Raw genomic sequence first — 26,874 nt, 5'->3', positions numbered from 1 at the left:
ACCTTTCCTCTTTAAAGGTCACACCACTATGCCATGATATTCTGATGCAATGCCACAAATGGAAATGGTGGATGATATTTGATTTGGTATTATAAAGCGGGCGATTAAAGTAATGCTCTTTCATTGGCCATAGAGGCTACGTGTTAAGCTCATATAAACATTACGCAGGTTTAATGAACAGGAAATTGGCCTATTATTTCTGTAAAGGAAGCTCGGTGTGTAAACGTAGGTAAGTGCTTCCCTCTGATAATATAACACTAACAATATTAGTGTTATTAGCGTTATTATACAGAATTAATAGTTATTAACAATACTTGTAATAGACCTTGTATCATTCAAACTTTCTTGACACTTCTGTGACAGTCTGTCCATACAATATTGTTATTTTACAGTGCTATGTATGGCATTTCAAAGCATGTTCAGGGATTTAAACAAAACTCTGACAGATAAGTAAGTAGGTTACCACCTATTCAGTCCTTATCAATGAGGAGTCAAATGTGAGCATGCAAAGTATTCTCAAATTACAAGCAAATAACTTGCATGTTCTGAAAGTGTAATTCTTCCTGGTGACTTTATTTGCATTGGTGGGAATTGGTTTACTGACTGACATATGGTTTAACCAATCACATTACTGTCTGTTGAGGGAGGAAGTACTTTACATTCCACTAGAGATTCAGCCTTACTTTTGGTTTCTTTCTTACTAACATCAACGAGGTAAGTGTGTTTCCTGTTAGTAATATTTGAATGATCCTGACCTTATAACAAAGTTACTTCCACTTAATTTCAGCAGATTGATAAAAAGTGAAGTGGGAATGTCAATCTTCATCTAGTCATTTCTATTCATGTTTTCTAAAGATCTTGGCTATCTCTTTTCAATGACATGTTGGAGACGTCAGTCTTGTTTATGGTTGCCTTATTGGAAGAGCAAATGTTTTGTTCATGTCCTCTAAAAAACATCTGCTAATCCATTCTGTTATACTTGTGGGTGAATGTGATTGGTTCAAAAACTTACACAGATGCTTCTAAAGAAAAAAGGCATGTGCCGTGAATTCTGCCACACTATTGTGTAACTCCCTGCAAGCAGCGGATATTACATACCGCTCATACTGCAGATAGCAATCGACTGAAACAAATTCAGTTGTTCTGGCCCAGATCTGGGGGGGAGGGAGCGAAAGAGAGAGAGAGAGAGAGAGAGTGTGTTGACCGCCTTGACCTGAGGCCTGAATGAAATGCTTGTCATTATCTTGTCCATGTTTCCCCCGTCAGAAAGATATTGAAACATACATTAATTGAGGCCATCATTTGATAAAAGTGATAGTAAACGTACATTTTTGCATTTTGTTAAACAAATTCTCCACAGAGAACTAATGTAACATTATCAAATGTAAACGCCATAAACTGGCCATGACATTCTCACAGTAAAAGAAAAGCAAAATCACTTTTACATTTTTTTTAAAGGTCATTTGTTCCCTTCACTGTAGAGAAGTTTGCAATGACTCTCTCATGCACAGTAACATAAATTTACTGCAGAGTCAGCCTATATTGTTCCTTATTCTAGGTGACTTGTTCTAACATTACTTCTGGTCTAGTTCCTTAATTAAAATTCCAGAGTATCTGAGAAGCAAATGAGCTTCATTTCATTTTTTTTTACATTTTCAAAAGCAACATACGTTTTTTTCCTCCTGAATAAAAGAAGCACATAGGGATTTGAAGAAGGATACGTTAACAAAATGGCTGTTGCCTGATGCTATCAAATATCATACGATGTGTTTGACCTGTTAAAATGAGCATGGCAGGATGACTCCTCTTCCCCGGGAGATGTGTACCCAGCTGTTCTGGATTATCAAACTTACTCGCCTGTATTTTTGGCTGTAATACTAATCCACGCCTGACGCCATGTGGCATAAGTGAGCAAGACAAATCGATTCTTTTCTAACTCAGTCATGTCAAAGAGGTTTATAATTTACGGGAAAATCCACTATATGTCATGCTCCCAAGCAAAACTATGAAGCAACACATAGACCTCTATAAAGAAAATAATCAAATGTATCAATAACTCATCTTAGGCACATTTTACGACCTGACAGGCGATAAATTTGCCATTTGATCTTGAATGCATCCTGCCTGGCCAGCTCCTTAACCTCAGTGTCAGAACACAAATATCAATTCTGAGCTGGTGCAGAGCAGGTGCTCATGACAGAGCATGTTGCTGGGTGCCTGACTCAACAACACACAGAGAGGGCACACAGAGTGTGATAGCCTACAGATGCATAATTCACTTGGTGATCTAAAAAATGCAAGAGGAGGAAACAAACAGGCGGCCACACAGCACTCCCTGGGGTAGAAAAACCTGTTGTTTTTGTTGCTGACATTTTGAGATGGGGGGGGGGGGGGGCAGTTTTGAATACTTTAAATGACTTCCTGAGTTTAACAGTAATTCTGGGTTTTCATGATCGTTACACAATCCCTTGCCCTAATTTTACACGTATGCACTTTATACTTGTGCAATAATCATCTGGAATTTATCTAGGTTTGCTATGTAAATTCTGAACAAACTATTTTACGATTAAATTAGAACTGACTAAAATAAAACCTACATCAAGAGGAAACCCTTGTGCTTCAGCTATCCTGTCCACAGATGTGTACTGTGCACTCGTTTAATATAACACAGGTTTACAAGCAGCTCCACTTAAGTCCACCTTTCCCAGCTGCTGTGTATATTAATCTGACTATTGCTTAATGCCCATTTGTTTTTTTTAGCAGATTATACCAGATTACGCCCTATCTAGCTATAGAGTTGCAAAATTTACATTAACATCAGTCTAACCCAGTCAACTAACCCTACATAGGCCTAATATTAGGATAGGCCAGGAGTTTTCAACCAGTGGTCCATGGCCCATTGGTGGTCTGTGAAAGCATGGTCCCTAACCATGCATTGTATAGCTTCACTATCGGCAGACCTATCAGTATTTTCTATTCTGCAGTGGTCCTTACTGCAGTGGTTGTCAGAATGGTCCTGTATTATGTGGGAAAGCCTCTTAGATGAACGTTCCATGAAAAACTAAATTAAACTACATTTTTAATTGTGTTCCTCAAATGCCTTTATTGGCTACCTCAATCAGCAGTTCTGACTTGAGTTTTCTTTTAAAACCAAACCACCTTGGTGTACATTTGTCTGTTCACCATGAAAACAGTATGCACATATCAATGGTCTTTGACATTCTCACCTTTTGATTGGCAAAACATAAATCTCACCTCACTTTTCCAGGACACCATAGCAGGCAGAGTTGTATAAAGTATCTGAAACCCTGAGTAGAAGTGCAGAAATTTGATCAGAAAATGACTTAAAACTTGGTGCCTTCTGCCTACACTTCATGCACGTCTTGAACAAAGGTATGGCTGCCGTTCATTTTTCACTGCTGCTTCCTTTTATAAGCCTATAATGAAGTTTATTCAACATGTTTAGAAAGGCAGCTACATACACTCCATAAACACACTTTGAAAGCCTAAACAAAAGTGCTATTAATGAAAAGCAAGCAGTTAGATTTTTTATTTAATTCTTACAACAGCCTATCTAGGCCTGGATGTGCTATACCTTAACTCTGTCTTCATACATTGCTATGTCCTGTGATGACATCAGGTCAGAATATTTTGGGATTACAAATATTTAACATGCTGAATGGAAACTGTGGCTTTTGTTTTCATTTGCACATTATTTAGCCTACTTTCTTTCTAGGCTACTTTATGGTGCTAATGAAAATGTAAGTGAGTAAAAGTATTTATTACCACTTTTTAAAAAGGTGGTGAAGTAAAAGTAAAAGTAGGAAGAAAAAGAAAAACTCAAGTAAAGTAGAGATACTGTACTCCCCATTCATACTAGCTGCTAGTACATCTCTGATAGCAGGACATCAACACTGGTCTTTGTAGTCTTGCCGCGAGGCTTTACCTTTAACCGCGCGAGCAAGGCAAGGCGAGCAAAGTGGAACCAGGAAGGAAATTCGACCTCCTGCATTGTGGCTCCTCACGCTGAGGCGACCAAATGGCTAACCATAAAAGGTTTATAATGTTGCAAGATCCGTTTGTCGTGAGATAATATCGATTATATTAACAAAAGACATGAAAATATTTTGCAGTGTGTAAACAGATTGTGGTGCGCTACAGTTTTTGCCTCGAAGAGGCTCGTTTTGTTTCGTTTGCAGCGTCGTGTTCCGAAGGAACTAGCCTACTAGATAGCCAACAAGCTAACTAATTAATCAGCCTGTTCGCTCAAACGGCATTTGCAGGCGCTAGCAGCTAGCTTATCAGCAAGCTAGCAAACCTGACCGATTTTCTTACTGCAGCTAACGTTAAGTTACCTGTGAAGCTAACGTGAACTGCGTGTTTTGCTGTGTGAGTCTGCGGTAAGTGTCTCTAATCTCCGTGGACATAGTAAGCTAACTTAAATGTAACGCTACCATTAATAAAATGTGATCCGTTTAAGTCGGCCAACATCGACTAGGTCTTTCTAACCTAATCCAATTACTGAGATAACGAATGGTAGTCAACTATAACGTTAGCTTCTTTGCCTAGGAGATAAAATGGTGATCTATGTAGCAGCTAGCTAGATAAATTATGTGGCTAACGTTAGCTGTTGTGTTGTTTCATTTCTAGGTTAACGTTAACGTTACGCTACCTGACACTTGGGCTAGCTGATACGTTAGCTTGCTCAGTAATGTCAATGCTTATCATTTAATATTGGCAAGTTAGCTAACGTAAACGTTTGCAACCTGTAATGGGAAAATAATTGTTAACATTCCCTTATAAGTAGCAAACAATTCTGTTATTACGTAAGGCTAACACTACTTGATGCCAGCTGCCATTTACATTTGATTTGGTTGAGAGTAACGTAAGTCTTCCTGCTTTAAATGTTGATTTGAAACAGGCTTAACATTTAATTGATTGTATTCAATGTAATGATAACTGTCTTCAATGTAAGGTGGGGGATGGTGTAAGATTACAGGCTATATACATTAACTCTCCAATCCTCCCATCTTTCATGCTCACAGGCAGACACACACACACACACACACAAACAGGCTTTGCAAATGGCATTTTGGGCTGTTGGATAAATGCTGTGAAATATTCTCTCACTCTGCAAGTTTTTCAAAGTGTTCTGCTACTGCTACACATTATGCAGAGCAGATGCAGAAGTAGTAAGACTACACACTCTGTAGTGTCCGGCTGCATGGGTTTCAGTATCTCCCTCTACAAATGTGCTGAAGAGTTTCATTTGATATTATTTAGCATATCACTGGTTCATATTTTACTAGCAAATTGCAGGACCAAGTCTAACCAGAGTGCATATCTCATTTGATTATGCTGCTACTTCCTCATGTTGCCTGTGGCACTCAATTGATATACTGCCTGATGTCTTGTTAGTTTGAGTGAGAAAGCAATCACCAAGGACTTGCATGTGTAATGTCACTGAGATGTTTGGGTTTTGCTAAAGTCTGTGTTTTTGTTTGGAGTTCAGTGGTGCAGGCCATAGGTGATTGCTTGACTGTTTGTCCTCTTGGAATGATCCAACCAGTTTACTGGAAACACAGATTTAATGTTTGTTTTAAAAGTTCACTTTGTAAATATTTGGTGAGTTTCTGACTCAAAATGGTTTCTATAGCTACCCAACCCCAAGTAGATTAGGCAACCCTTTGGTCATTTTGGACCAGCTATCCTATTCACCCCTTTATACCCCGTTTTACTAGATAGCTTCCTCCCAATGTTTGTTATGCTAATTGTCCAGCTATTGAGTATTTTTCTTACACAGTCGTTATCTTTATTACAGTTTCACAGGTCATTCAATGGTGTTGTCAGTCTTGCCACACTGCGAATGGCTGTTGGTTTTTAAAAGTGTTTTCCTGCAGTCTGTAGGCAACAGTTTTCACAAAACAACATGAAGATTGTTACTGTTTCACACTTTCACACTTGTTGAGCCACAGTTACTTACACAAAGTTACTAGAAAAATGGCTTTCTTGTAATGCAGCTCTGAATGCATAGATAAGGAAAGGCAGGCTTTGTTTTGCAAGTTCATTGGTCAAATCTCCAATAAACAGAAGATAACTTTAGACTCTTTTACAGTGCTGATAAAGCTCCTGCTTTGTCTGCGGATTTCTGCCATCCTGCCAATGCCTTTTGCCCTTAATGCCATCAGCATATGCCATTGATGTACCCAGAAATCCCCTATGATTAGACTCTCAATCTGTTCCAAGTCTACTCTTTACCTCTTCAATACCCCTGTTATGATACATGCAGCTGTCTTTGCGCTTGCCTTGTGTTTCTCTCTGTTGCTAACTGCCCTCATGCCTCCCATATCCACGATCCACAAAGCTCACATCTATGTGCATTTGGCCTGATTGGGTCCCCACGGGCATAATCGGATCCTTTGGTGCAGTTGTTACGGCCTCTCTGTCTAACCCTCATCATAGTTCTCGATTTGGCTATTTTGGCTCGAAGCGGGAGCTTGGGAGTTGCCCGCTGCTCACAGACAATGTGTGTCTTCATTACAGTGGACTGCACAAGTTGTTCTGTGTTGTCACACAAGCTCTGTTGTGGGTGTGTGTGTGTGTGTGTGTTCGCGAGCGCTTGTGTGTTTGAACACATTTGTGCGTGCGTGCTTTTGTGTTTCCGTCCATGTGCATGTTTGTCAGTGTTTGTGTGCGTGTTCTTTTCTTTGTGCGTGCGTGGGTGTGTGTGAGCATCTGGCTTTCTTTGTGTGTCTGTGTGTGTGCATGCAGGCTTGACTTGTATGTCTGTCAGTGCATCACAGTGTGTGTCCATGTCTTTGCACGTATGTGTGTGTGCAGGCTTGTCTTGTGTACGCGTGACTGTCAGTATGCAACGTTTGTGTGTGTGTGTGTGTGTGTGTGTGTGTGTGTGTGTGTGTGTGTGTGTGTGTGTGTGTGTGTGTGTGTGTGTGTGTGTGTGTGTGTGTGTGTGTGTGTGTGTGTGTGTGTGTGTGTGTGTGTGTGTGTGTGTGTGTGTGTGTGTGTTGGGGTCATCTGAAGATCATTCTTTTGGCTGTTCAGGGCTGGTGTGGTCAAGCATGATGTCATCAGCCTGGACTCTTGACGCTTCAAGCTCTCTACAAATACTCACCAGATTAGGGCTGTGTGCAACCAGCCATCGAGCAGCAGCAACGACTGGCTTCTGCATGCAGTTCATTCCAAACACAAATAAATAAGCGGAGTGCTGGACACATGAATAAATGTCTCTGTCAGTCTCCTAGCGAACAGTTTTCCTTGAAATTCAATTTATGTGGCCATTGTAGTCAAGATGTCACACGTGGTTAGGCTGAAATGGCAAGCGTTGGACTGTGGCCAAGAGGCTCGTGTGTTTTGATGGAGAGCAATGGTTCTCTTTGTGATTTGACCCCACTAGTTCTGCCTTTCCATTTCCTCTCCTAATTTGGGCTTCTCTTTCTTTTTTTTTTACGGACAGGTCTAAGCAGGACTGCGACACGTGACAGCGGCGATGTCTAAGCCCCCAAACTCCCCCTCGCGCTCGCGCTCCAGGTCGGCCTCCCGGTCCAGGTCCCGGTCGTACACACGATCCCGGTCCAGAAGCCGCTCCCGTTCCAGGAAGCACCGGTACAGGTAACCACAAACCCAGCACCTGGTGTTCACGTCACACACAATCAATCCTTTTGAAACAAACAAAACATGCTCTGACAGGGACACGATGTTGAAACATTAGTTGTTTTATCAGTGTGCTCCAGTATTTCTTTCTTTGTTTTAACAGTCTACCGTCCTACCGCTGTGAAGCATTTGATTGTACAATTTCAACTGGATGACTTGTGGAGTATCCCACTTTAAACAATCCTTTTGATCAGTCTTTCACACACAACCCAGTTTATTGATGTCTGTGACATAAATATAGTGATGGTAAAATGCTTCCTCATGATAGAGGTTAATACAGATATTTGTAATCAATTTCTGACAGTGTAGGATTTTTTCAAATATTTATTACTAATTACAAACAACTTCAACATTTTTGTAGGTTTTGGTTTCCTCTGAGATTGTTGCTCTCAGCGTTTTTAAAGTGGATGCCACACATTGTCGCAGTGCAGCACCTAAATTATTGACCTTGTCCTTTACTTTTTAATCGCCTTGTTTTTATTCTGTTTTATAACTTTGTAACAGTGTGTGTGGTATCTTCACTAATGGCCTTGAAACGTGAGCAAGTGCTCTGCTCCTCTACAGAGTATATAGAGAGAGAGAGAGAAGGAGAGATGAGATGAGGGAGACTAAAAGACAGAGAGCATTAAAGGCTTCTTAAATCAGGGCTCCGAACCGGTTCAAGGAACGAAAACGAAAACCGAAAACGAACGGAATTTTACAGAATTTTACGAGGAGCGGAAACGGAAACGAAAACAAAATGGTCTTCAACTGTTCCGGAACAGAAACGTTATTCTGAAATCCACAAAACCGGTTAATAAGGTTTTTTTTTCGTTCTCTATATATTTTATAAAATTTCACAAAAGCATATCCTAAGTGTTCTACTCGTTTGATTGTAGGCGAACAGCCTAATAATTTGATTTCTGCAGTTTGAAAAAACCCCCCGAATAAATGGACCTTTGGTCCAAATGTGTATATTTTGTCTTTCTGTTGTAATGTAACCTATCCGTCTACCACTTCAGATCTTAGGCCAGCTCGTAGCGTAGGCTACTGAAACTGATTTGGAAATTGTTTGTAGCCTATGCGTAATAGCCTATTTTGCCTGTCCACGCCTTGTCGTTATAAAGTTGGGATTTGAAATGCGCAATTATAGCCTATTCTATGTAGAAGAGTTAAACGGGAAATTTGAGATAGGCCTTGTCAGCAACAGACAGGTTCGTTTATAAACAGGGTTGGAATTATAGCGCAAGCCTTTGAAGATCTCCATATGGATAAAACTTAGGCTACAACCAGGTAAGGAGTTTAGCATGTATCCAGAAATATTTTTGATAAGAAATTATTTATAGGCATATGTTAGGCCTACAGTAAGTCTGTAGGCTATGGGATGGATTGCCCATCTGAATGTTTTTGGATGCCGCCTGTGATTTATTATTTTTGGGCATAGCTACGGTATAGGCTAAATCAAGGGGAAATAATGAGTACGTCTATTCTAAAGTAAAGTCCACAAAAATAGACTTGATAGGCCCGCCAAACACTGCCGGAACTTTAAGAACGAACGATATTTTGCGTTCCAAACCGGTTCAGGACCGATATGTTGGTGGCGGAACGCATGCAAGAACGAAAACGTTAAACATAGGCCTACCTGAACCGTTCGGAACGGAACGTTTGAAAAATAATTTAGTTTTCAAGCCCTGTCTTAAATATTTATCTTTTATGGGCAGTGACCCTGCTTCCTGTCCTAAGGTAGCTGAAGTTGTGTGAAGTTGCAGAGATGGACCCGTGAGGGAGGGCGGTGGTGGTTGTGTGTGTTTTGGTAGGAGCATGTGGCAGGGTTTATGACCTAGAACTAATTTTGTTTGTGGCGTTTGGTGCATCTCTCTCAAGAGGACAGCTATTTTCCCTTCCTCCTTTTCCAAACACAAGAGTGTCCTGTAGTTATTGCAACAGTGAAATGGGTCGACACAGGACAGGACTCATCAAAGTTGGCAATGGGTCCCAGCACAGGTGTGTGAAAAAGACCTGTCACACACACACACACACACACACACACGTACATGCATACTCCTAAGTGCAAGTTTTACTCTTCCCCTCTGCTCCTCTTTGTCCATGCCTTTTGCTCGTCCTGAGAGGATTAGTTTTTAACCCCCAACACCCCTACCCCCCCCCCCACCCCCCCCCCACACACACACACGTACATGCATACTCCTAAGTGCAAGTTTTACTCTTCCCCTCTGCTCCTCTTTGTCCATGCCTTTTGCTCGTCCTGAGAGGATTCGTTTTTAACCCCCAACACCCCCCCCACACACACACGCCTCCACACACACACACACACACCCACCCACCCACACACTCTCACTCAATGTGATGATCCGTTTCCACGGCGCTGTGGCATAAAGAGAGGTCGGGTCCCTGTTCTAGTAGGGGTGAACGTTAGTCAGTATGTTGTTGCTGCCACCGCTTGGCGCACACACTCTCGTCTCTCCTCTCGTCTCTCCTCTCCCCCTCCGTGCGCTGGGACTCGCTCTCCAAATCGCACACTCTCTCTGTCCTGATGAAAAAACACGGACGGTAAGTCAGGTTTGCACATTGTGGTCTGTTTGCCGTGTAGGGGGGGGGGGGGGGGGGGGTTATTAGTGTGACCCATAATAGTCTAATAGAGTACGTTCTGCTTCACTTCCCTTCCTGTGTTTTTGCACTTCAGACTTTTTCCATCAGTCACTGTCTTGGCTTTGCCTTTCTTTCTTTCTTTCTTTCTTTCTTTCTTTCTTTCTCTCTCTCTCTCTTTCCTTCTCTCCTCTGTTTTATTTAATCGCGCTCTGTCTTTTTCTCCTTCTCGCATTCTCACGCAGATTATCACAATTATTGTTGAGCAGAAACAAGCTCATTTTTCTTCCTGTTGACCTGCCTTTTGCTTTGATGTGTTGAAACATGTTGCCAAACAGCTTTCATTATCATATTTTGATGTTATTTTAAACACGTCATTATACATTGCAGCCTTAATGCGCTAAACAGCAATTGGTTGGTGAAACAGTGGCTTCTATTTTACTCCGTTCTATACTGGTACCGTGCAGCAAACCTGACTTTCCTGGCCTGTTTATTTCTGTGTGGTTTGAAGCGGTTTGTGCAGAAACCTTGTATTGAATGCCTGAAAGATAAGTTCCTTTCTCACCCCGCCTTCATATCAGGTCATGCATGTGTCGTCAATGTTGGTTTTGCAAACGTTGTGGCTCGGGTGTTAGATGTAGAGATGAATACCCAAGGCGGGGAAAAAATGGCAGAGACGAAGACCTCGCTGAACTGCCGCATGTGCCGTTGCACTGAGGCCACCGTTTGCCCACAATGATGCTTCTGATTCTTCTTCTCTCTGCAGCTCTGAGATGTTTCAATGATTTATAGTTTGAGCAGATTTTTTATGAGGGAGGTTTCACTCACTGTCAAAAATGTAATAATTACCCAAATGGAGGCCTGCAGCCATAGTGAAGAGCAGATCATGTCCTAGCCTCATGTGGCACATTGACAGATTGGGTTGCTAAGCTACAGCAGTTCCTGATTGACATGAGTCATGAAGTTAAGGCGGAATTCTCATAGCCGGGGGCTAAGACTGCCTCCTATGTGCAGGGTAGGGAACAGGAAGTCTTGCTTGGTAGCGCCACCTAGTGGACCATTGTGTCTCTTCTCTGATGTGTATCAAAATGCTCCATTGCTTAGGAATAATCCAGTTTTTGTTATTTTTGAACAAGTTCATTTGGAAATGAATGGCAATTTTGAGAATTGAGTCTTTTGATTATGTTGAGTCCTCTTTATGTCCGGGATTGACTTGCAAACTCCTATGGACAATTTTGTGTGAAAGCTTTGTTTTATTTATTTATTTATTTTTAAACCCAAAGAATATTCTTTGCCAGGATGTCATTGTCATTAATAAGTCATAGATACATATTAATGTAGCTGACACTGGTATTGAAAATGAAGTCTTCCTGTTCACTTGCCCTTTCTCTTCATGATTCATAGTGCCATTTTAAATTAGTGTCTTTTTCTCCTTCCCTGTGATTGTGTCTCTGCAGCTCCAGGTCTCGGTCCCGATCCAGGTCTCATTCTCCGTCCCACGGCCGTGAGCGTAACTACCCCAGCCGTGACTACCAGAACAACCGCGGGGGCTACAGGGGCTACAACCGGGGCTTCCGTCGGCCTTTCTACCCCCGGGGTCGAGGCCGCGGCTTCTATCCCCGCCGCTTCCAGCGCGGCGGTGGCAACTACGGCTACCGCAACAACAACTGGCAGGGCGACTACAAGAACCGCGACCACCAGGGCCAGCACGACTCGTACCGCGACCACAGCCCTCGCCGCGGCCGATCCCGGTCCCGCACACGCTCGCCACGTCGCCGCTCCGGCAGCCGATCACGGTCCCGCTCCTACCGCTCGTCGTCGGGTCACTCACGGCACTCCAGCTCCTCGTCCCGCTCCTCGCGCTCCCCGCGTCGCCGCGCCGACAAGCGCGCTTCCCGCGACAGAAAGCGGCAGCAGCAGCAGCAGCAGCAGGAGGAGCGTCGCTCCGGCTCCAGAGCCAGCAAAGATGAAGCCGCAGGAGGAGCAGGAGCATCATCATCATCAGCTGCAGCAGTGTCCACCTTACCCAACGAACCCCCCGGCGGCAGCAGCAGCTCGCTGGACCGCAGCAAGTGGAAGGGCCTGACTGAGTACGAAACCAGCCCAAAGCTGACCGGCACCGGAGCCAGGCCCGGGGCCTCCATGGGGGCCTCAGCCGGTTCCGACACGAAGAACCCCACTGGGCTCTGGAGGACCATCGGCCAGGTCAATCCGCCTGACCAGAGCCCCCCCAAATCGTCCGCAGGCTCTGGCGGGGCATCATCGGCCACAACTGGCTTCGGTTTCTTTTCCAAAGGAGAGCGTCCCGGAGACAAGAACCCAATCTCAACTGCTTTCAAGAAGTATGTCCCCATTTCATTCATCTGCTCACTCTTTCTTAACTTTTTTTTGTCTTCTGTAATTTTTTCTCTCTCTCCTTTTCACGGTAAAATGTGATTTATAATCATTCTTTCAAATCTGTCTAGTCTGTGTGCAGCTACAAAGAGCCTTGGAAGAATTCAGGTTAAAATGGAAGCCGTAGAAAGAAACACACTTGCCATTTCAAAAGCAAAATTACAAAACTCCCAAAACTTGCCGGTGCTATGCGTTAAAGTGGAAGTTGTTTGCAATCCCATAATTTAGGAGGTGATGAGTTAAGCAGCTGTAAGTATGATCAGCCTCAACCCAGGTGACTCACTCATATGCTTCTGTGGTGCCAATGTCAATGATTCTTCTCTTTTTTTTGTTGCCAAGATAACAACGGGAAAGTTATCACAACAAATTAATTGTTCTAGCCCAGTTTTATTGTTAAAAAATGGTATAACTTCATGGTTTTATGTGTAATTTTTTATCATATATAATGAATGATTATTCAATCTATAATGAATTGATTAATGTGTAGTGTAATTAACATTTTTTTTTCTCCTCTGGCAGACTCATGATATGTCTAAAAATCCTACTACAGCTCTTGATACATACACTGGTGTCTTGATGGGTTAATGTCTTTGTCCGGCAGGTTTTTAGCAGAGCAAGGCAAAAAAACCGAGGAACGTGAGAACGGGCGCGAAGGTGAGCCCACATCCACGGCCGACGCAGAGAGCGGAGGGGCCAAAGCCTCGTACGACCCGAGCCCAGGCTACAGCGCCACCAAATCCGACAAGAGCCTGCCCTTCCTGGACGAGGACTTGGACCTGGAGTTCAGTGAGGAGCGGAAGAGCGAGGTCAAGCCGCCGTCCTCGCTGACGGCCCGCGACCTCGCCGAGGAGCGCTTCGGCAAGTGGGACGACTCCGACTACCCCTCCACCAACAAGGAGCCTCCCGAGGACGTGGAGGAGGAGCTTCGGCACATGGAGGAGGAGATGTACCTCAGCCGCAAGCAGGCCCGAGGCAAGGAGGAGCGCAGCGCTAAGAAGAAGGAGAAGAAGAAGAACCGGGTGAGCCCCACCTCCCCTACGCCGGCCGCCAGGGGTGCCCCTGCCGCGGAGGGCCGCACGCGTCCACTTTTCCCCGTAGGGAGAGACGACTCGCCCCCGTCCAGAACAGGGAAGAGGGAGGAGGAATTTGCCAACTTTACCATCAAACCTTACCAGGACGAGGGAGAAGGGTAAGTTACTACAAAGATCTCCCTGTCCCTGTCCCCAAAGATCTTCCCCTAAATGTTCCCCTGATTTGTTAATTAAAAAAAATGACAGAATATGAATAGATTACTAGAGAATCTAGATAGATTATTATAGATTACTGTTTATTTGTCTTCTATTTTTATCATCATAGACATCTGTTGTCCCTTTTAAGATGTGTGTGTGTGTGTCTTGCACTCTCTGTGATTTCTCTCTCTCTCTCCTCTCTTTCTCCCTCCTCTCTTTCTCCCTCTCTCATCTCTCTCTCTCTCTCTCCTCTCTCTCTCTCTCTCTCTCTCTCCTCTCTTTCTGTCTTTGTATAACTCCTCCACATGCCACCACTCTTAACTGCTTCTTGTTCCACTTCCCTGTCAGTGGTAGCACGTCAGGCTCGATGGCTAAAGAGCGACGTTTGTCTCGTGACCTGGTCCACCCGAGTAAGAAGGACCAGGAGTTCCGCTCCATCTTCCAGCACATTCAGGCCGCGCAGCTGCGCCGGAGTCCCTCTGAGCTCTACGCTCAGCACATAGTCACCATCGTACACCACATCAAAGGTATGCGAGCACACACACACACACACACACACACACATACACACACACACACGCGCACACATACATGCGCACGCGCTCACACACACACACACATGCACAGACACAAACTGAACTGATGTTTAACTCTTGAAAAGGATTCAGGACAGGTGTCAGCTGAAAGTGTTTTTAAAAAGCCATTGGTAGCACCCTTGTAGCGTTGGTAGACTTGAAGACTTACAATTTATGTCAGTAACTTAATTAAATTGCTTTTGATGTGTAATTATGGTAAATAAAATAGCATATTGTTAATGCTGAACTAGATCCTGATTTAAATTCATCGTCATGGTACCAGTTGCCATCCATCTCTTACAAGTATCCATATGCAGTTGTGCATGTGTCATTACACTGATGTTGCCATTGGCATTTCTGTATGGCAAGATGCCTGTATGTAACGTATGTTGTTGAGGATTAAACAGAGTCGACTAAGTGGCTGTAAATAACTGGTGTTCTTTCCCCTCCGGATAATTATGTGTTGGCTTTCCAGGTCACCAGCTGCTCCCACATGTTGCTAACCAAGTCTTGAGTCGTTGACAACAAGGCTCTGCGATGTGTTAAGATAAAAATAGTCTCTGTTAGTGAGTACAGCTTGACAGATGGTGTACGTGGTGTAGGTTAGCAGCATGTCTTGGAAAAAGAACTGCGGACCTCCAATTGGAGTCCAGCAATTCACCTCACTAAGTGGTGCCTTTGTGAGGGTCCCTGAGTGTTTAACACAATGTTTATTGCATTTTATTATGACCACATTCTGACCACATCCTGTGTGACAGAAGCTCCTTAGATTGCTCTCTTTGCAGGAAGGCTTTATGAGTTTGATAATTCTATTGATCCGTCAATCGATTGATTGATTGAGCAGTTGGTTGTTATGGGTGATTTGATGTTGCCGATGTGTTTCCCTGCAGCGCAACATTTCCGCTCGTCTGGAATGACTCTAAATGAGCGCTTTGCCATGTACCAAAGACGGGCCACTGAGATGGAAATGCTGAAGCCAAAGAAAAGCCCAGAGATCCACAGGTATGTATGGCAGGGGTACACACACACTCACACTCACTTTTGGTCCTATATAGAACCATACAACTGGGTGTATACGCACACGTGCACACCTGCTGACCACGCACATACACTCACACACACACTCACACACACAGACACACAGACACACACACACACACACACACACACACACACACACACACACACACACACACACACACACACACACAGACAGACAGCCATCACTGGACTTGGACTCGATTTTGCATAAAAGTAATTTTAAGTCTCACACGTGTGTGTTTTTTTTCTTACAGGAGAATTGATGTGTCTCCCAGTGCTTTTAAGAGGCACGCTCACCTGTTTGAGGATTTCGAGGAGAGCAGCTACAAGGTGACCGACCGTTTTGACCATCTGAAATAGTGTCTCTCTTTTTGGAAAAGAGTAAGCAGCAAATCATTCCAATCAAACAAACAGGAAAAAAAATACAATCAGGAAAAAAGAAAGAAAGAAAAGAAGCTGAAACTTGAGAGAGAAAAAAACCAACAATATTGAGCTTTTGCTTTTCTTTTTAAAGGAGGTGCATAAATCTAATTCAGCCAATTCTGTGTGTTATTACTGAGTGGTACCCACTGGCCTTTGCGATATGGTTAGACGGGTTGGTACATACATGCCCCAATGCAAAAAGGCTAAACAAAAGCGGGAAGTGACTATTGATGCCCAAAAAGTGTCCAAAAAAAGCCTTTCACTGGACTACTAAGCAGTGCCAATAGTAAGTATTTCTCCTCGACAATCATCTGTTCTTTAAAGGAAAAAAAAAAGAGAAATGTATGACATTTGTTCTTTTGCCTAATTTAACTTGACCTAACTTGTTGTCGGGAAAGCATTTTGGAGCATGCTGCTTCTCCCCTGTCTGTCCTGTAGATTGTGGTGGCGTTGAGAAAGCTTTTGTGTAGATGTTGGGTTTGCGAAGTGTTGACGGCATCCTGTCATTTGCACCAGCCCGTATGTTGTACTTTTTAACGTTGTAATACCTGTGTGTGTGAGTTGACTGGGCTGCGCTGGTACAAGGTCCATCGTTTCTGTTTACTAGTGTGCGTGTGGTTGTGTGGTTGAAAGGGTTATGCACGGAGTACAATATGCTTAGCACAAAACAGCACACCTTGTGAAATGTTTCAGCAACACAACAAAAATATTTCTGGTTCGTCCAAACAGTATCGAGGATATCTATCCCCCCCCCCCCTTTAGGGGGGGGATGGGTGAACACTCAGTACATCAGCTGGGTAAGGCTGTGCAAAGACTGGGCCAAGAACCAGGGGCACTTTAAATCGGTTCCATATTATGTTCATTTGTTGGTTGCCAGTCATTTTCAGTACATACCAGAATTCTGTGGTATTCCCAGATCTGCTTTATTCATAGTAGCCCACACAAAACAAATTGTAACCTGGAACAGAATTGCGTGAAATTCTGTGAAGCATACCTATACAGAGCGGCACACTGTCAGTAGCAAATAGCACCTTTGGAACCACTCTGTAGTTGCTTCATCCCACCACTAGATGGTGCAGTTGCACAATTAACACTCGAATGTCCTGCGTTGTCCTAATGATCTAACCCATTTGCATTTAAATATCTATGTATGTGTATATATTTCCAGCTGTAATCCTTGTGTGCTTAGCTAACTAGACCTCCCTGGTTGTTCTGTGTCCTCAGGAGGGTAAAAAATATGAGGGCGACCTGCGTCTGGACATTGAGAGGCGTAAAAAGTACCCCCCTAAGGACCGCGAGCACAAGCGGGAAGGGGGCAAGGGTTCAGGGGGCTCCCAGGGTCCCAGCAGAGAGCGCTCCCCCGAAAAATCCTCCAAACACCACAAAAAGTCCAAGTATGTCTGCACACACACACACACACACACACACACACACACACACACACACACACGTAAATACTATATCCTCCCTTTTATGCTTCTTAATGCCCACACAAGCATGCACACTTTTCTTTCATTAGCACACACTGAAATGATAATTATGATTCATTCTTTTTCCAAACAGGGATCATGTAATGAAATCTTGAAATCATGTCAGTGGAAAAAGTTCTGACAGTTCAGAATAATTTCAATCGGAATACAGCCACTTATTTCTTCTCGGAAATCAGTTGTATTTGATTCCTTGATGTCTTTTTTGACAGTTCTCTCAATTATCCCAGATTTGTATGTTAATCAGTCTCACCCTCCAACTATTGAATTCAGAACTATTACCCTAGATATTGCTGCTTTGTTCACATCTGCGTTCTCCTTTTTGCAGGAAGAGCAAGAAAAAGCGAGAGAGGTCTCCCTCCTCATCATCCTCCTCTTCCTCCCCCTCCCCCTCCTTCAGGGGTAAGGAGTACATGGGGGAGGAGATGGAGCATATGGAGGAGGGGGGGTACGGCAAGATGCGCATGGGGGGGCCCCGAGATTACCCTATGGACCGGGGTCCCCGCGACTACGAGGGCCACGGCGACAGGGGCCGTGGCGGGTACGGACGCGGCCGGGGGGGTTACGACGGCGGTCGTGGGGGATTTGTAAGTAACACATCTCGGTCATCTCAGTCTTAATTCATTCATATGCTAAATCAGGCTTTTGTAAGTTGATGTAATGTAGAATCTTCAGACGTGTTTACATGGAGAGTCTCATATACAGGGACGTATTTCTAAGACTTTGGGAGGGATTAAGGAGAGTTCATCTCTTCATATTGGCTTTGGGAGGGATTAAGGAGAGTTCATCTCTTCATATTGGCTTTCATCTCCTTGCAATGTCATGGTCCTTTTGACCCAGAGGCTTTTTTAACAAACTAAATGAAGGCCTTAAACAGCTCTACATATCCTGTATATACTGCACATAGGTACAGTTGTGTAATGGTATGGCGGTACATGAAAATGGCATACCTGAATGGTAAATTAAAGATGGTATACCGGCTCATCTGGTACATTGCTCAGCACTAGGTACTTGGTTATCATACACCCATGATTAAAGCGAGCACATAATGTTTAGTAAATGTTTGTCACTGTTACTTCCTGTGTGAAACCCTACTGTGTTTGTTTGCTCACAGCAACCAAGGATAAGAGGCAGAGGATGGGGAAGAGGTAATTACCCTGGCAACAATAACAATGGAAACCCGCAGCAGATGGGGGGCCCGCCAGTGCGCCCCCCTGAGGAGGAGTGGGACCCGGAGTACACCCCCAAGAGCAGGAAGTACTACTTGGTGAGTAACAAACCAGCAACAACACTTCAGAGTTCTCAGTGCTCTCTTGGTCTCCATTTCTGTGCTTGTCCTTGTCTTCCTGTGTTTATTTTTTTCTTTTTTCTCTCTCTCTCTCTCTCTCTCTCAAATAAGACCAGAAACAATGCTTTAGTGCCACAAATAAGTAATTGAACATCTGTCTTTCTCTCTTCCTGTTTCAGCATGATGACCGTGACGGGGAGAACAAGTGGGTGGACATGCGAGGACGCGGCCGTGGCGGCCCTTACCCCCGGGGGCGGGGCTTTGTGTTCCGTAAGGGTACCGGCGGTGGCAGCCCCAAGTGGACCCACGACATGTTCCAGGGCTCGGAAGAGGGCGAACTGGGCGACAGCAACGGTTCTGACGTCAACCACAAGGAAGAGGATAAAGCCGGAGACGCCGCCATGTCAAAGATGTAACTTCGACACGACATCCTGTCCACCACAGTCCCCCAGTCCCTTATTATCCCCCCCCCCCGCCCCCCTCTTCTTTTGGAATTTTCAGATTTGTTTTAAGATTGTTGTATTTTTTTTTGTGTTATTTTGTTTTGTTGTATTTTTTTTACTTCTAAATGTGTAGCCATTGCAGCACAAATAGACTCGCATGTGATTCAGCCGGTGTAGTTAACGCATCAGAAGAATGTAACTGTCCTGTGGACTATAGTGCCACTGACTGTGGAGATTTTAATGGAGGGAGGGTTATTATTGGTTTAAATTTAGAGCAAAAGACCTTGTAACTTCTTTGCCTTTTATCAGAGATCTTTGCTGTTGTTGTCGTTTAGATTTATGCAATACTTGGTATATACTTTTTTTTCTTTTTCTCAGCTGTTTGAAAAGCTATGGATCATAATAAACAGTTGTATTTTGATACAGCTTGTGATTGACAAATATTAATTCAAAACATTTTTGTTTCTTTTATCATTTAAAGCACACTCACTGTTTTTGTTTTGCGTTTTCTAAGTAGGCAGAGGGGATAAAGTATCTGTGCCTTAGAGATGACAACCATACATGCTGTACGTATCTCAGTTTTGTATACGTACCTCTACTAATGTATTTCTTAAAGGTTATTTTGATAGGGTGTTTTCTTTTTTTTCTTTTTTGTTTGTTTGTTTGGGAATATGTGTCGTGTCTGGGGGTGTGGCGATTTTAGCTCTGCCCCTTCTGCTCTGGGACCAATACACTGTGAGCTGCCTGAAGGAGCTCCACCCCCTGTCAGTGTCATTCAAACAAACCCCCATTAAACTGTACAGGTTCATTCTTGTGTTCATTCATAATGATATCCACAGTCTTTTTATGTTTATAATTACATTTAATGCTGTTATTTTAGTCTGAAACAGTTTCAGCAGTGAAAACTAACTGAATATTGAAGAACTCATAGTGTGGAGTGACTATGACGTGTCATTATATATATCTATATATATATATATCTATTTTCTTTTTCTTCCAGTTAAAAAATAATCCTGTGATCCCAGTCATATTATAACAGATAATATACCCTCCAAGTGTATATAGTTTATTTACATAAACGACATCAAACATTGATATAGATGCTTGTATTACAGAGTTATTGTGGCCTTTGTATGAATAGTGTTGAAAGTGAACAGTGGGCCTATGCAGTTTTGTCTGTTATAGTTCAAAGAAATGTCAAATAAGAGCTTGAGCTTTTTCTTGCCCCCACAACTCCCACCCAACCCCGACTCAAGAGATGTGTTGATGTGAAGGGAAACTGGATGCAGAGTCCTGCGCCTCCTTGTGTGCAAAACAGATTGTACTGTGTGTAGGGCCGTCTCCGCTGGTCGTGCTTTTGTGTTAGCTATTGTACTCTACTTTCTGTAGAACTGTGACTCTTATTTCTTTTTCCCTTTGCATATCTATTGATTTATAGCTATGTGAATGAACCTCTTTTCCCCCGGTGCTTGTAGAAACGTCCCTCCAGTGATTTTTTTTTTTTTTTTTCCAATAAATCAGTTTATGTAAACTTCAGGTTTTGTTATTTATCTTGTGTCTTGTGAACGACCAGAGTGAGCTGTGCTGTGTTCTGGTCTTGGCCTAAGGTTTTTTGGAATGGCATTCTTTCTATATGCGGCACATCTGTCATCCATTGGCCCTTTTGCCCTGTGCATGAGCCAGGGCACTGAACCGGACTAAACTGTACTCTATATCTCCTGATAATGTTAAAAGCAGCTATGCAATGGGTTGTGACTTATAACTCTTGGACCTTTGATAGGTAAACTTCAACCATTACATCATACAACAATGGCAACAGGCTACATGCAATGGCAAAAAAATACCGTACACTAAATTGTCAATACAGAAACATTTGAATTGTTCAAGCATGTAAAAATGCATATAAAAAAGCATATTCATTTCATAACAGTCCAGTTCTTTTGATAGAGGCACTTCCTGGTTGGCACAATGCTTTTCAGTGTTTGGGACTGCAGAGCATGTCCCTGGTACAGACCTGAAGACGGCAGGGTGTTATTCTTGGATAGGGAGAGACAGGAAGGAGCTGAAGAGTGACGAGGTTACACAGTTTCCCCCAGTTAAACTACAAAGTAGCTTGTGTTCAAGGGGGTAATAAACTGTACCTTAACTTGGATGTGAATTTCATTGGCACAGATTGAAGTTGAAGAATAGAGTTAAACATATGAGTAGGCTACAAGGGATTCTTACAATTGTCAGACCAAGGTTCTGGTAGTTGTGACACTAAATTTATCATTAAGTGTAAAAGTGTCGAGCATTTGGTAGGCCTAACTCTCACAGCCACACCTAAGGAGACTTAACTGTAGAAGCCAAATCAAAGCCAAATGGGTAAGCCAATTCATAAACAATATTTGGGCCTAGGCTACTGCATAGCAGGGAGCACGAATTACTAAACATTGCTGCCATGCCATCTATTCACAGTGGTTTTAGCAGGCCAAGTTATCCTGTAATTCATGATAGCCTACTCTGAGGACTGACAGTAGCCTAGTAGATTGAATTTACGCTTAAGGAACTCTAAGGCCCCAAGGGAGAAGCTTAGTGATAGGAAAACAATCACACCCAGATAGGCTATCCAAGGATAAACAAGCTTCCACGAACAAAAAATAATTTTAGCCTATTACTTTTTTTTCCCAGAAGATGTGTGTGTTACGTAAATTATAGCCTAAAAACTGCATAGGCTATGAGTTGCTACTTGACTGACCATCAAGTCAATGCTCAATCTGAGGTGGTCAGTGGTAGTGTACCCGTCCAAGAGTGCCTGTGCCCGTCGCCAGTATGTCTGGCTGTCCGTTTCTCCAGATCTCCCTGACGATGCGCTCCCGCTCCTCCAATCTTCGCGCTTTCTCCAGCTCCTCAGCTGAAGTGAAGACGTTTACACTTCGCAAGGTTCCGTTGGACTGGCTGAGATCGCTCATGGGCGCCACCGTCACTCGAGGAATCTCCGCTTCTTCGTCATCTTTCACCTGGCTTGGCTCATCGCCGTCTTCCTCATCGTCCTCATCTTCCTCGCTCGACTCTCGCAGCTGCCGCTTGTCAGGTGAGCGAGGAGCTTGTTTAGCGCGCGGCCGGCACGCGAGACCTAACACCAGCAAGCACAGGGCCACGAGCAAGCCGGAACACACGCCTAACATGAAGAACAGGGCAAAGCTCTCCACGTTTTCTAAAATGGAAGAAAAAACAATAGAAAGAAAGAAACTTTTAACAGATCTGAGAAATATACTATTTTTGTCTTAATGAGAAATTGAGATTGTGGACAAAGTCACTGCCCTTGGCCTAGTTCCAGAGCACATTTGAAGCCTACCCTCACATAGGCCTATGGCTTACAATGTAAGTGTTTAAGATTTAAACCAACCAAAAATAAAATATTTTACACTTGCAAATGCATCCTCTATGACTGTAGCTTTGTGCTACATGTGAAGGAGAAAACCCAAAATCTACCAGTTACATTCTAAACCTACACACTGAGGGGGAGAAAACACAGGGACCTTTTTTGAGGACATTTTCATGGGCTTGAGGTGTAAAGCCAAGTCAAACAGAACAGTTAAGTCTCAGGAATGATTTGCTGCTCACTCAACTGGCTGTTGATCCTCCCGCAGCAGATTTTAGGCAGGAAATTGTAATTCGGGATGGCCTGAACCTTGGCTATACCCACAATACCTCTCTGCTTTCCAATAACCACCCTCCCCTGGCCTCTGTCAAAGAAGGGTGAAACTTAGTCTTTTCCTAAAAGCACAAAAATATGAAACAAAATAAGACACTTTTACCTTTGAGGTGGGCATATGTTGCCATGCTGTTGCTCAAAAGCTCCATTTCTGCTTGTGTGTCATTCATTTTAAACATCAGCCCGTCTGCTTCTCAGGATGTCTACATTGCCGTTATGATCTGTTTGTGATGGGTCTTCCTCACCATATCTGGATAAAAGGAAGGGGAGCATATTGATAAAAACAGTTCTGTGCCATGGGGCATTTTTACAAGCAGGTCAGAATATTTATGAGCCATCAGTGCTTTCAAGCTAGCCTGGTCCTAAATAAAAATTGAGCGGAAGTACGTAGGAGGGCGGAGCCAGGCTACTTTCAAGCTACCAATGTACAAATATGCAAGGGGGATATTATTGTCCTCATACACACACACACACACACATAGACACACACACACACACATACACTCACTCATGCACACAAACACACACTCACACACATTCACTCCCACACATATGCACACACACACACACACATACACACACACACACACACAGATTGCAGATCTCGCTCTCCCTCTGCCTCCCTTATCTCCACTGTTGTCTGTTGTATGTACTGGAGGCATATTGAGATCTGCCCATCAGAGAATAATGGAACGAGGTTAGATCTTGATGGCAGGACCTATAATCTTACTTTTACAGCAAACATGAGGTTTCCCTGTTCTTTTGCACAGCATGTGAAGCTGGGTGGCTTTCTCTTGCTCGGCCTCTCTTGTTTTTTTCTGTCTTCTGTGCTCTCCTGTTCTCCTAACCACCCACTTCTGTTTCTGTCTCTCTCTCTGTCTTTCTCTCTCCTTTAATCCATCCCTCTCTCTGCATCACTGTCTCTCTCTCTCTCCCTCTTTTCTTATCTTTGCCTCTCTCTCCCTCCCTCTCTCATGTGCAGTGTTGTTTATGATGTTGTGACCCTGCCTCCTCTCTGCTTTTTCTCAGAGTCCCCGGGGTTCCGTGTTTCCCACAGGAAGCCCCGCATGTCGGCTTTCACATGCCTGCTCCAGGCTTCCACTCCCACTCCCGCTCCCCAGGTCCACCCTACACAGAGACTCTGCCGACACACACACTCACTCGTCGCTGGGAAACTGGCAGGGGGCCAACACGTGTCACTCACTTAAAGGAGAAGAGAGATGACTGGAGAGAGAGAGAGAAAGAGAGAGAAAGAGAAGGGAAAACAGTTCCTGGAAGAACTTTCCATTTGGTGCCTGCCCTCCACACACTCAGATTTCTGTTCAGTGTTACGTAATGTGATGATTGATGCATATGCAGATGATTAAAGGCACGCTGATACCCAGACGTAACCTTATGGTCACCCCCCCCAGGTCAGAATGAGCAAAAGCTGTCCAAACAGTCATAATCAAAGATTCTAGAACAGAGCTCTGTTCTAGTATCTTTGGTCATAATATCAGGTGACGCAGAGGCCCCCTCTATGTGATAACTAGCCCTAATGATGGCTGGTCCCGCTTGCTTAGAAATGAAAGTGTACTGTTTTGTCTGCTTCCCTTGGCTCTCTCTTTCTCTTGGGAGCCCATAATTACCTCTAGTTTCAATCTACTTCATCAAGACTCTGTTTTCTTCCCACCCCGATCCCTATCTACCCACAGCTTTGCCCGGCAGTCACCGGGTCACCCTGCCAAGATGGCCAACACAGGTTAGGGGCAGATAAGGGCTTCACTCCACTGACTTTACTGTAACTGAGAAACTCCCAAAGGTTCAGTGATTAGGTGCTGCTAACCTAAACTGTTTTCTTCACTGTGTTCAGTTTTGTCCACTTTTTCATGGGTGCTTATGTTTTCTGACACGTGTTATGATTAACAAAATACTACTTCACTTTAGGTTCATGGCCAAAGTCAGGCCACTGGTCTTCGAACTTAGTTAACTGTGTTCTGTGTTACATAAGATGGAGTAAAGAGTATGGCCTTAGGATATTTCAGCAGTCTCTGCAGCAGTCTCTGCTGCTGTCTGCCATCTAAGGCTGCCTCGCTGGGATGGGACTGACTACTGACTTCCAGACGCGCAGAGCCAGCATCAACCAGTTCCAAATGGCCAGTTACGTACACTTCACCGCGGCTATATCCTCAGCCAGAGATTCTTTGGCAGAACAGGAGCTTCAGATTTTTCTGAGCATGAGCAATTTGTGGACTCCCTGTTCTTTTCTGTGTGAAAATATCTGCTTGGAGACGACAGAGGGGACCAAGGAATTTGGATCAGGTGGTGGTCCTGAAAACAGAAAATCTGTATAGTTTGAGGCAACATGCTTGATCAATTCTTTTAAGAGTTTTATTGCTTTCATTGTATTATTTAATCTTTTTCATAATTAGTCACACTGTGTTTTCCCACTCTGATATTTAACAGTTGAGTCTATTTTAAGGTCTTGGCCATCTCCACCCTTGTCAGTCTCAGCAAGTGGACGCGTAAAAAACAGTTGTCCAAATACAAGTCATGAAACTCAACAAAGCCCTTTGACGCCCATGTGCCCACACTACACAACACATTCCAGATCCGCTGTAGCAGTACCAACCAAGAGACCATAAACATTTGTCACCGCCAGACAGGGGAGTTTGTGTAGACACTTAGCCACAACAACGTCTCAAAATATCTTTTTTACTTCCAAAAAAAAAAGAACGAAACAGCATTCCAGTGGGGTGAACCGATGGCTTTTTTACATGCCAGCTATTCGTAAATGCAAAGGAAAACATCTTTTACACACAAACCACTTCCGAGCGGGCCAAGCAGTTTCCAGAACCAGTAGCTGGGCTAAGACCCGCATGGGTCTGAAGCAGTGATGATGTTTACACAGCCAACGGAACAGATGTTGCCCACTCCACATACACACACACACACACACACATATCATGAGGAGAGTAAAAAGTTCCAACAAACTTCCAATCATTTTTTTCTCCAAGTGGAAAGGATGCCAAGATACCAACTCAAGCCAAACCCCACTCAATGCCACACCACACCTTTCTCAAAGTAGCAAACAGCAGAGGTGGAGAGTGTATATTTTTACAGAGATATTCTTCTTCTCCCCAGCATCCTCTGAAAATCACTATAATCAGATGAGTCAGTGACGCCTGATCATCTGAGGTAGGGTGCTCTTCAAAATGGTGCTTTTATATATATATTTCTTTTAAATATTCTATCTTCTGATGTGCTTTCCTAGTGTTATATGTAGCATAGTGGTACTGAGTGTCTGGAAGTTTGAATTTCCTTTTGGGATTATTAAAGTTTTGATCTATCTATCTATCTATCTATCTATCTATCTCTCACTTTCTCTCTCTCTGGAGCATATCTTCTGATCCACTGCACATCCCCATGGATCTTTTCCCATTAGTTCTTTCCAACATATCACAGAATTTTTACATTTACGAACCTAGACAACACCTGCCCTGAGTTCAGGAAAAAATCCACTCATTCACATAGAGCTTTAGTGAATAACCACCATTGTTTCTCACTATACAGTGCACTACGTAGTGAATGACTGGATGTTCCAAACACAATGCTGAATTATTCCCTAGACAGACCTTGTAGTACAAAATTAAAAATACAGACCGACAGTACACCCACACATGAACAAGACACAGCTCCTATCTAAGCTCTCACTCACCTTAATTCACCTGTGACATCGCAAATGGACTGGCGACTTTAAAAGGAAGCCTCCAAAATTGCCCCACAGGTGCTCAATAAACATCAGCGGGGGGGTAAGTGAAGTGGGGTAATTAATCCCGGAACAGCTCCAGCTCTCAGTGTTGTGTCGTTGTGTCTATGAGGAAGGGGAGAGGATGGAAAGGGAGTTGGAATCAGCCGAGGGAGGCGCTTGTCTACTCTGGCGTGCGTGGATGTGGAGTGGGAGAGAGAGGAGAGAGGCAGCACTCACAGCATAGTGCGCACACGTGCCCCACCTCCCTTTCTGTACCGGCACTAGGCCGGCCTAGGCACAATATGAGCTCTCT

General features: G+C 43.7%; 2 protein-coding genes across 4 annotated transcripts; one reads left to right on the top strand and one right to left on the bottom strand.

The window, feature by feature from the left end:
• Positions 1-693: 693 nt before the first annotated feature.
• Positions 694-20,670, top strand: thrap3b (thyroid hormone receptor associated protein 3b). 3 transcript variants are annotated; one of them, XM_076301690.1, is made up of 11 exons: positions 694-714; positions 7,475-7,629; positions 11,712-12,596; positions 13,250-13,837; positions 14,226-14,404; positions 15,343-15,454; positions 15,748-15,823; positions 17,141-17,310; positions 17,732-17,990; positions 18,518-18,670; positions 18,871-20,670. In XM_076301690.1, the coding sequence occupies exons 2-11, from the start codon at positions 7,508-7,510 to the stop codon at positions 19,105-19,107; spliced, it is 2,781 nt and encodes a 926-aa protein (XP_076157805.1). In that variant the 5' UTR covers positions 694-714; positions 7,475-7,507; the 3' UTR covers positions 19,108-20,670. The 3 variants fall into 3 exon arrangements, with proteins under 3 accessions (XP_076157805.1, XP_076157804.1, XP_076157806.1); XM_076301689.1 differs by lacking the exon at positions 694-714 and adding an exon at positions 3,999-4,400; XM_076301691.1 differs by lacking the exons at positions 694-714; positions 17,732-17,990; positions 18,518-18,670; positions 18,871-20,670 and adding exons at positions 3,999-4,400; positions 17,480-17,725.
• On the bottom strand, positions 20,180-26,874 carry eva1bb (eva-1 homolog Bb (C. elegans)). The gene is made up of 3 exons (XM_076301693.1): positions 26,529-26,874; positions 22,935-23,081; positions 20,180-22,330 (listed from the first exon to the last, which is right to left on the bottom strand). Exons 2-3 carry the CDS (start codon positions 23,008-23,010, stop codon positions 21,900-21,902), a joined length of 507 nt encoding a protein of 168 aa, XP_076157808.1. The 5' UTR covers positions 23,011-23,081; positions 26,529-26,874; the 3' UTR covers positions 20,180-21,899.

Source organism: Alosa pseudoharengus, unplaced genomic scaffold (genome assembly GCF_046254945.1).
Source record: "Alosa pseudoharengus isolate Yale_2024_CS ecotype anadromous, Long Island Sound unplaced genomic scaffold, YU_APseudo_1.1 YU_APseudo_1.1_scf_23, whole genome shotgun sequence".
Classification (NCBI taxonomy): domain Eukaryota; kingdom Metazoa; phylum Chordata; class Actinopteri; order Clupeiformes; family Clupeidae; genus Alosa; species Alosa pseudoharengus.
This window is presented reverse-complemented; position numbering and strand designations above follow the sequence as displayed.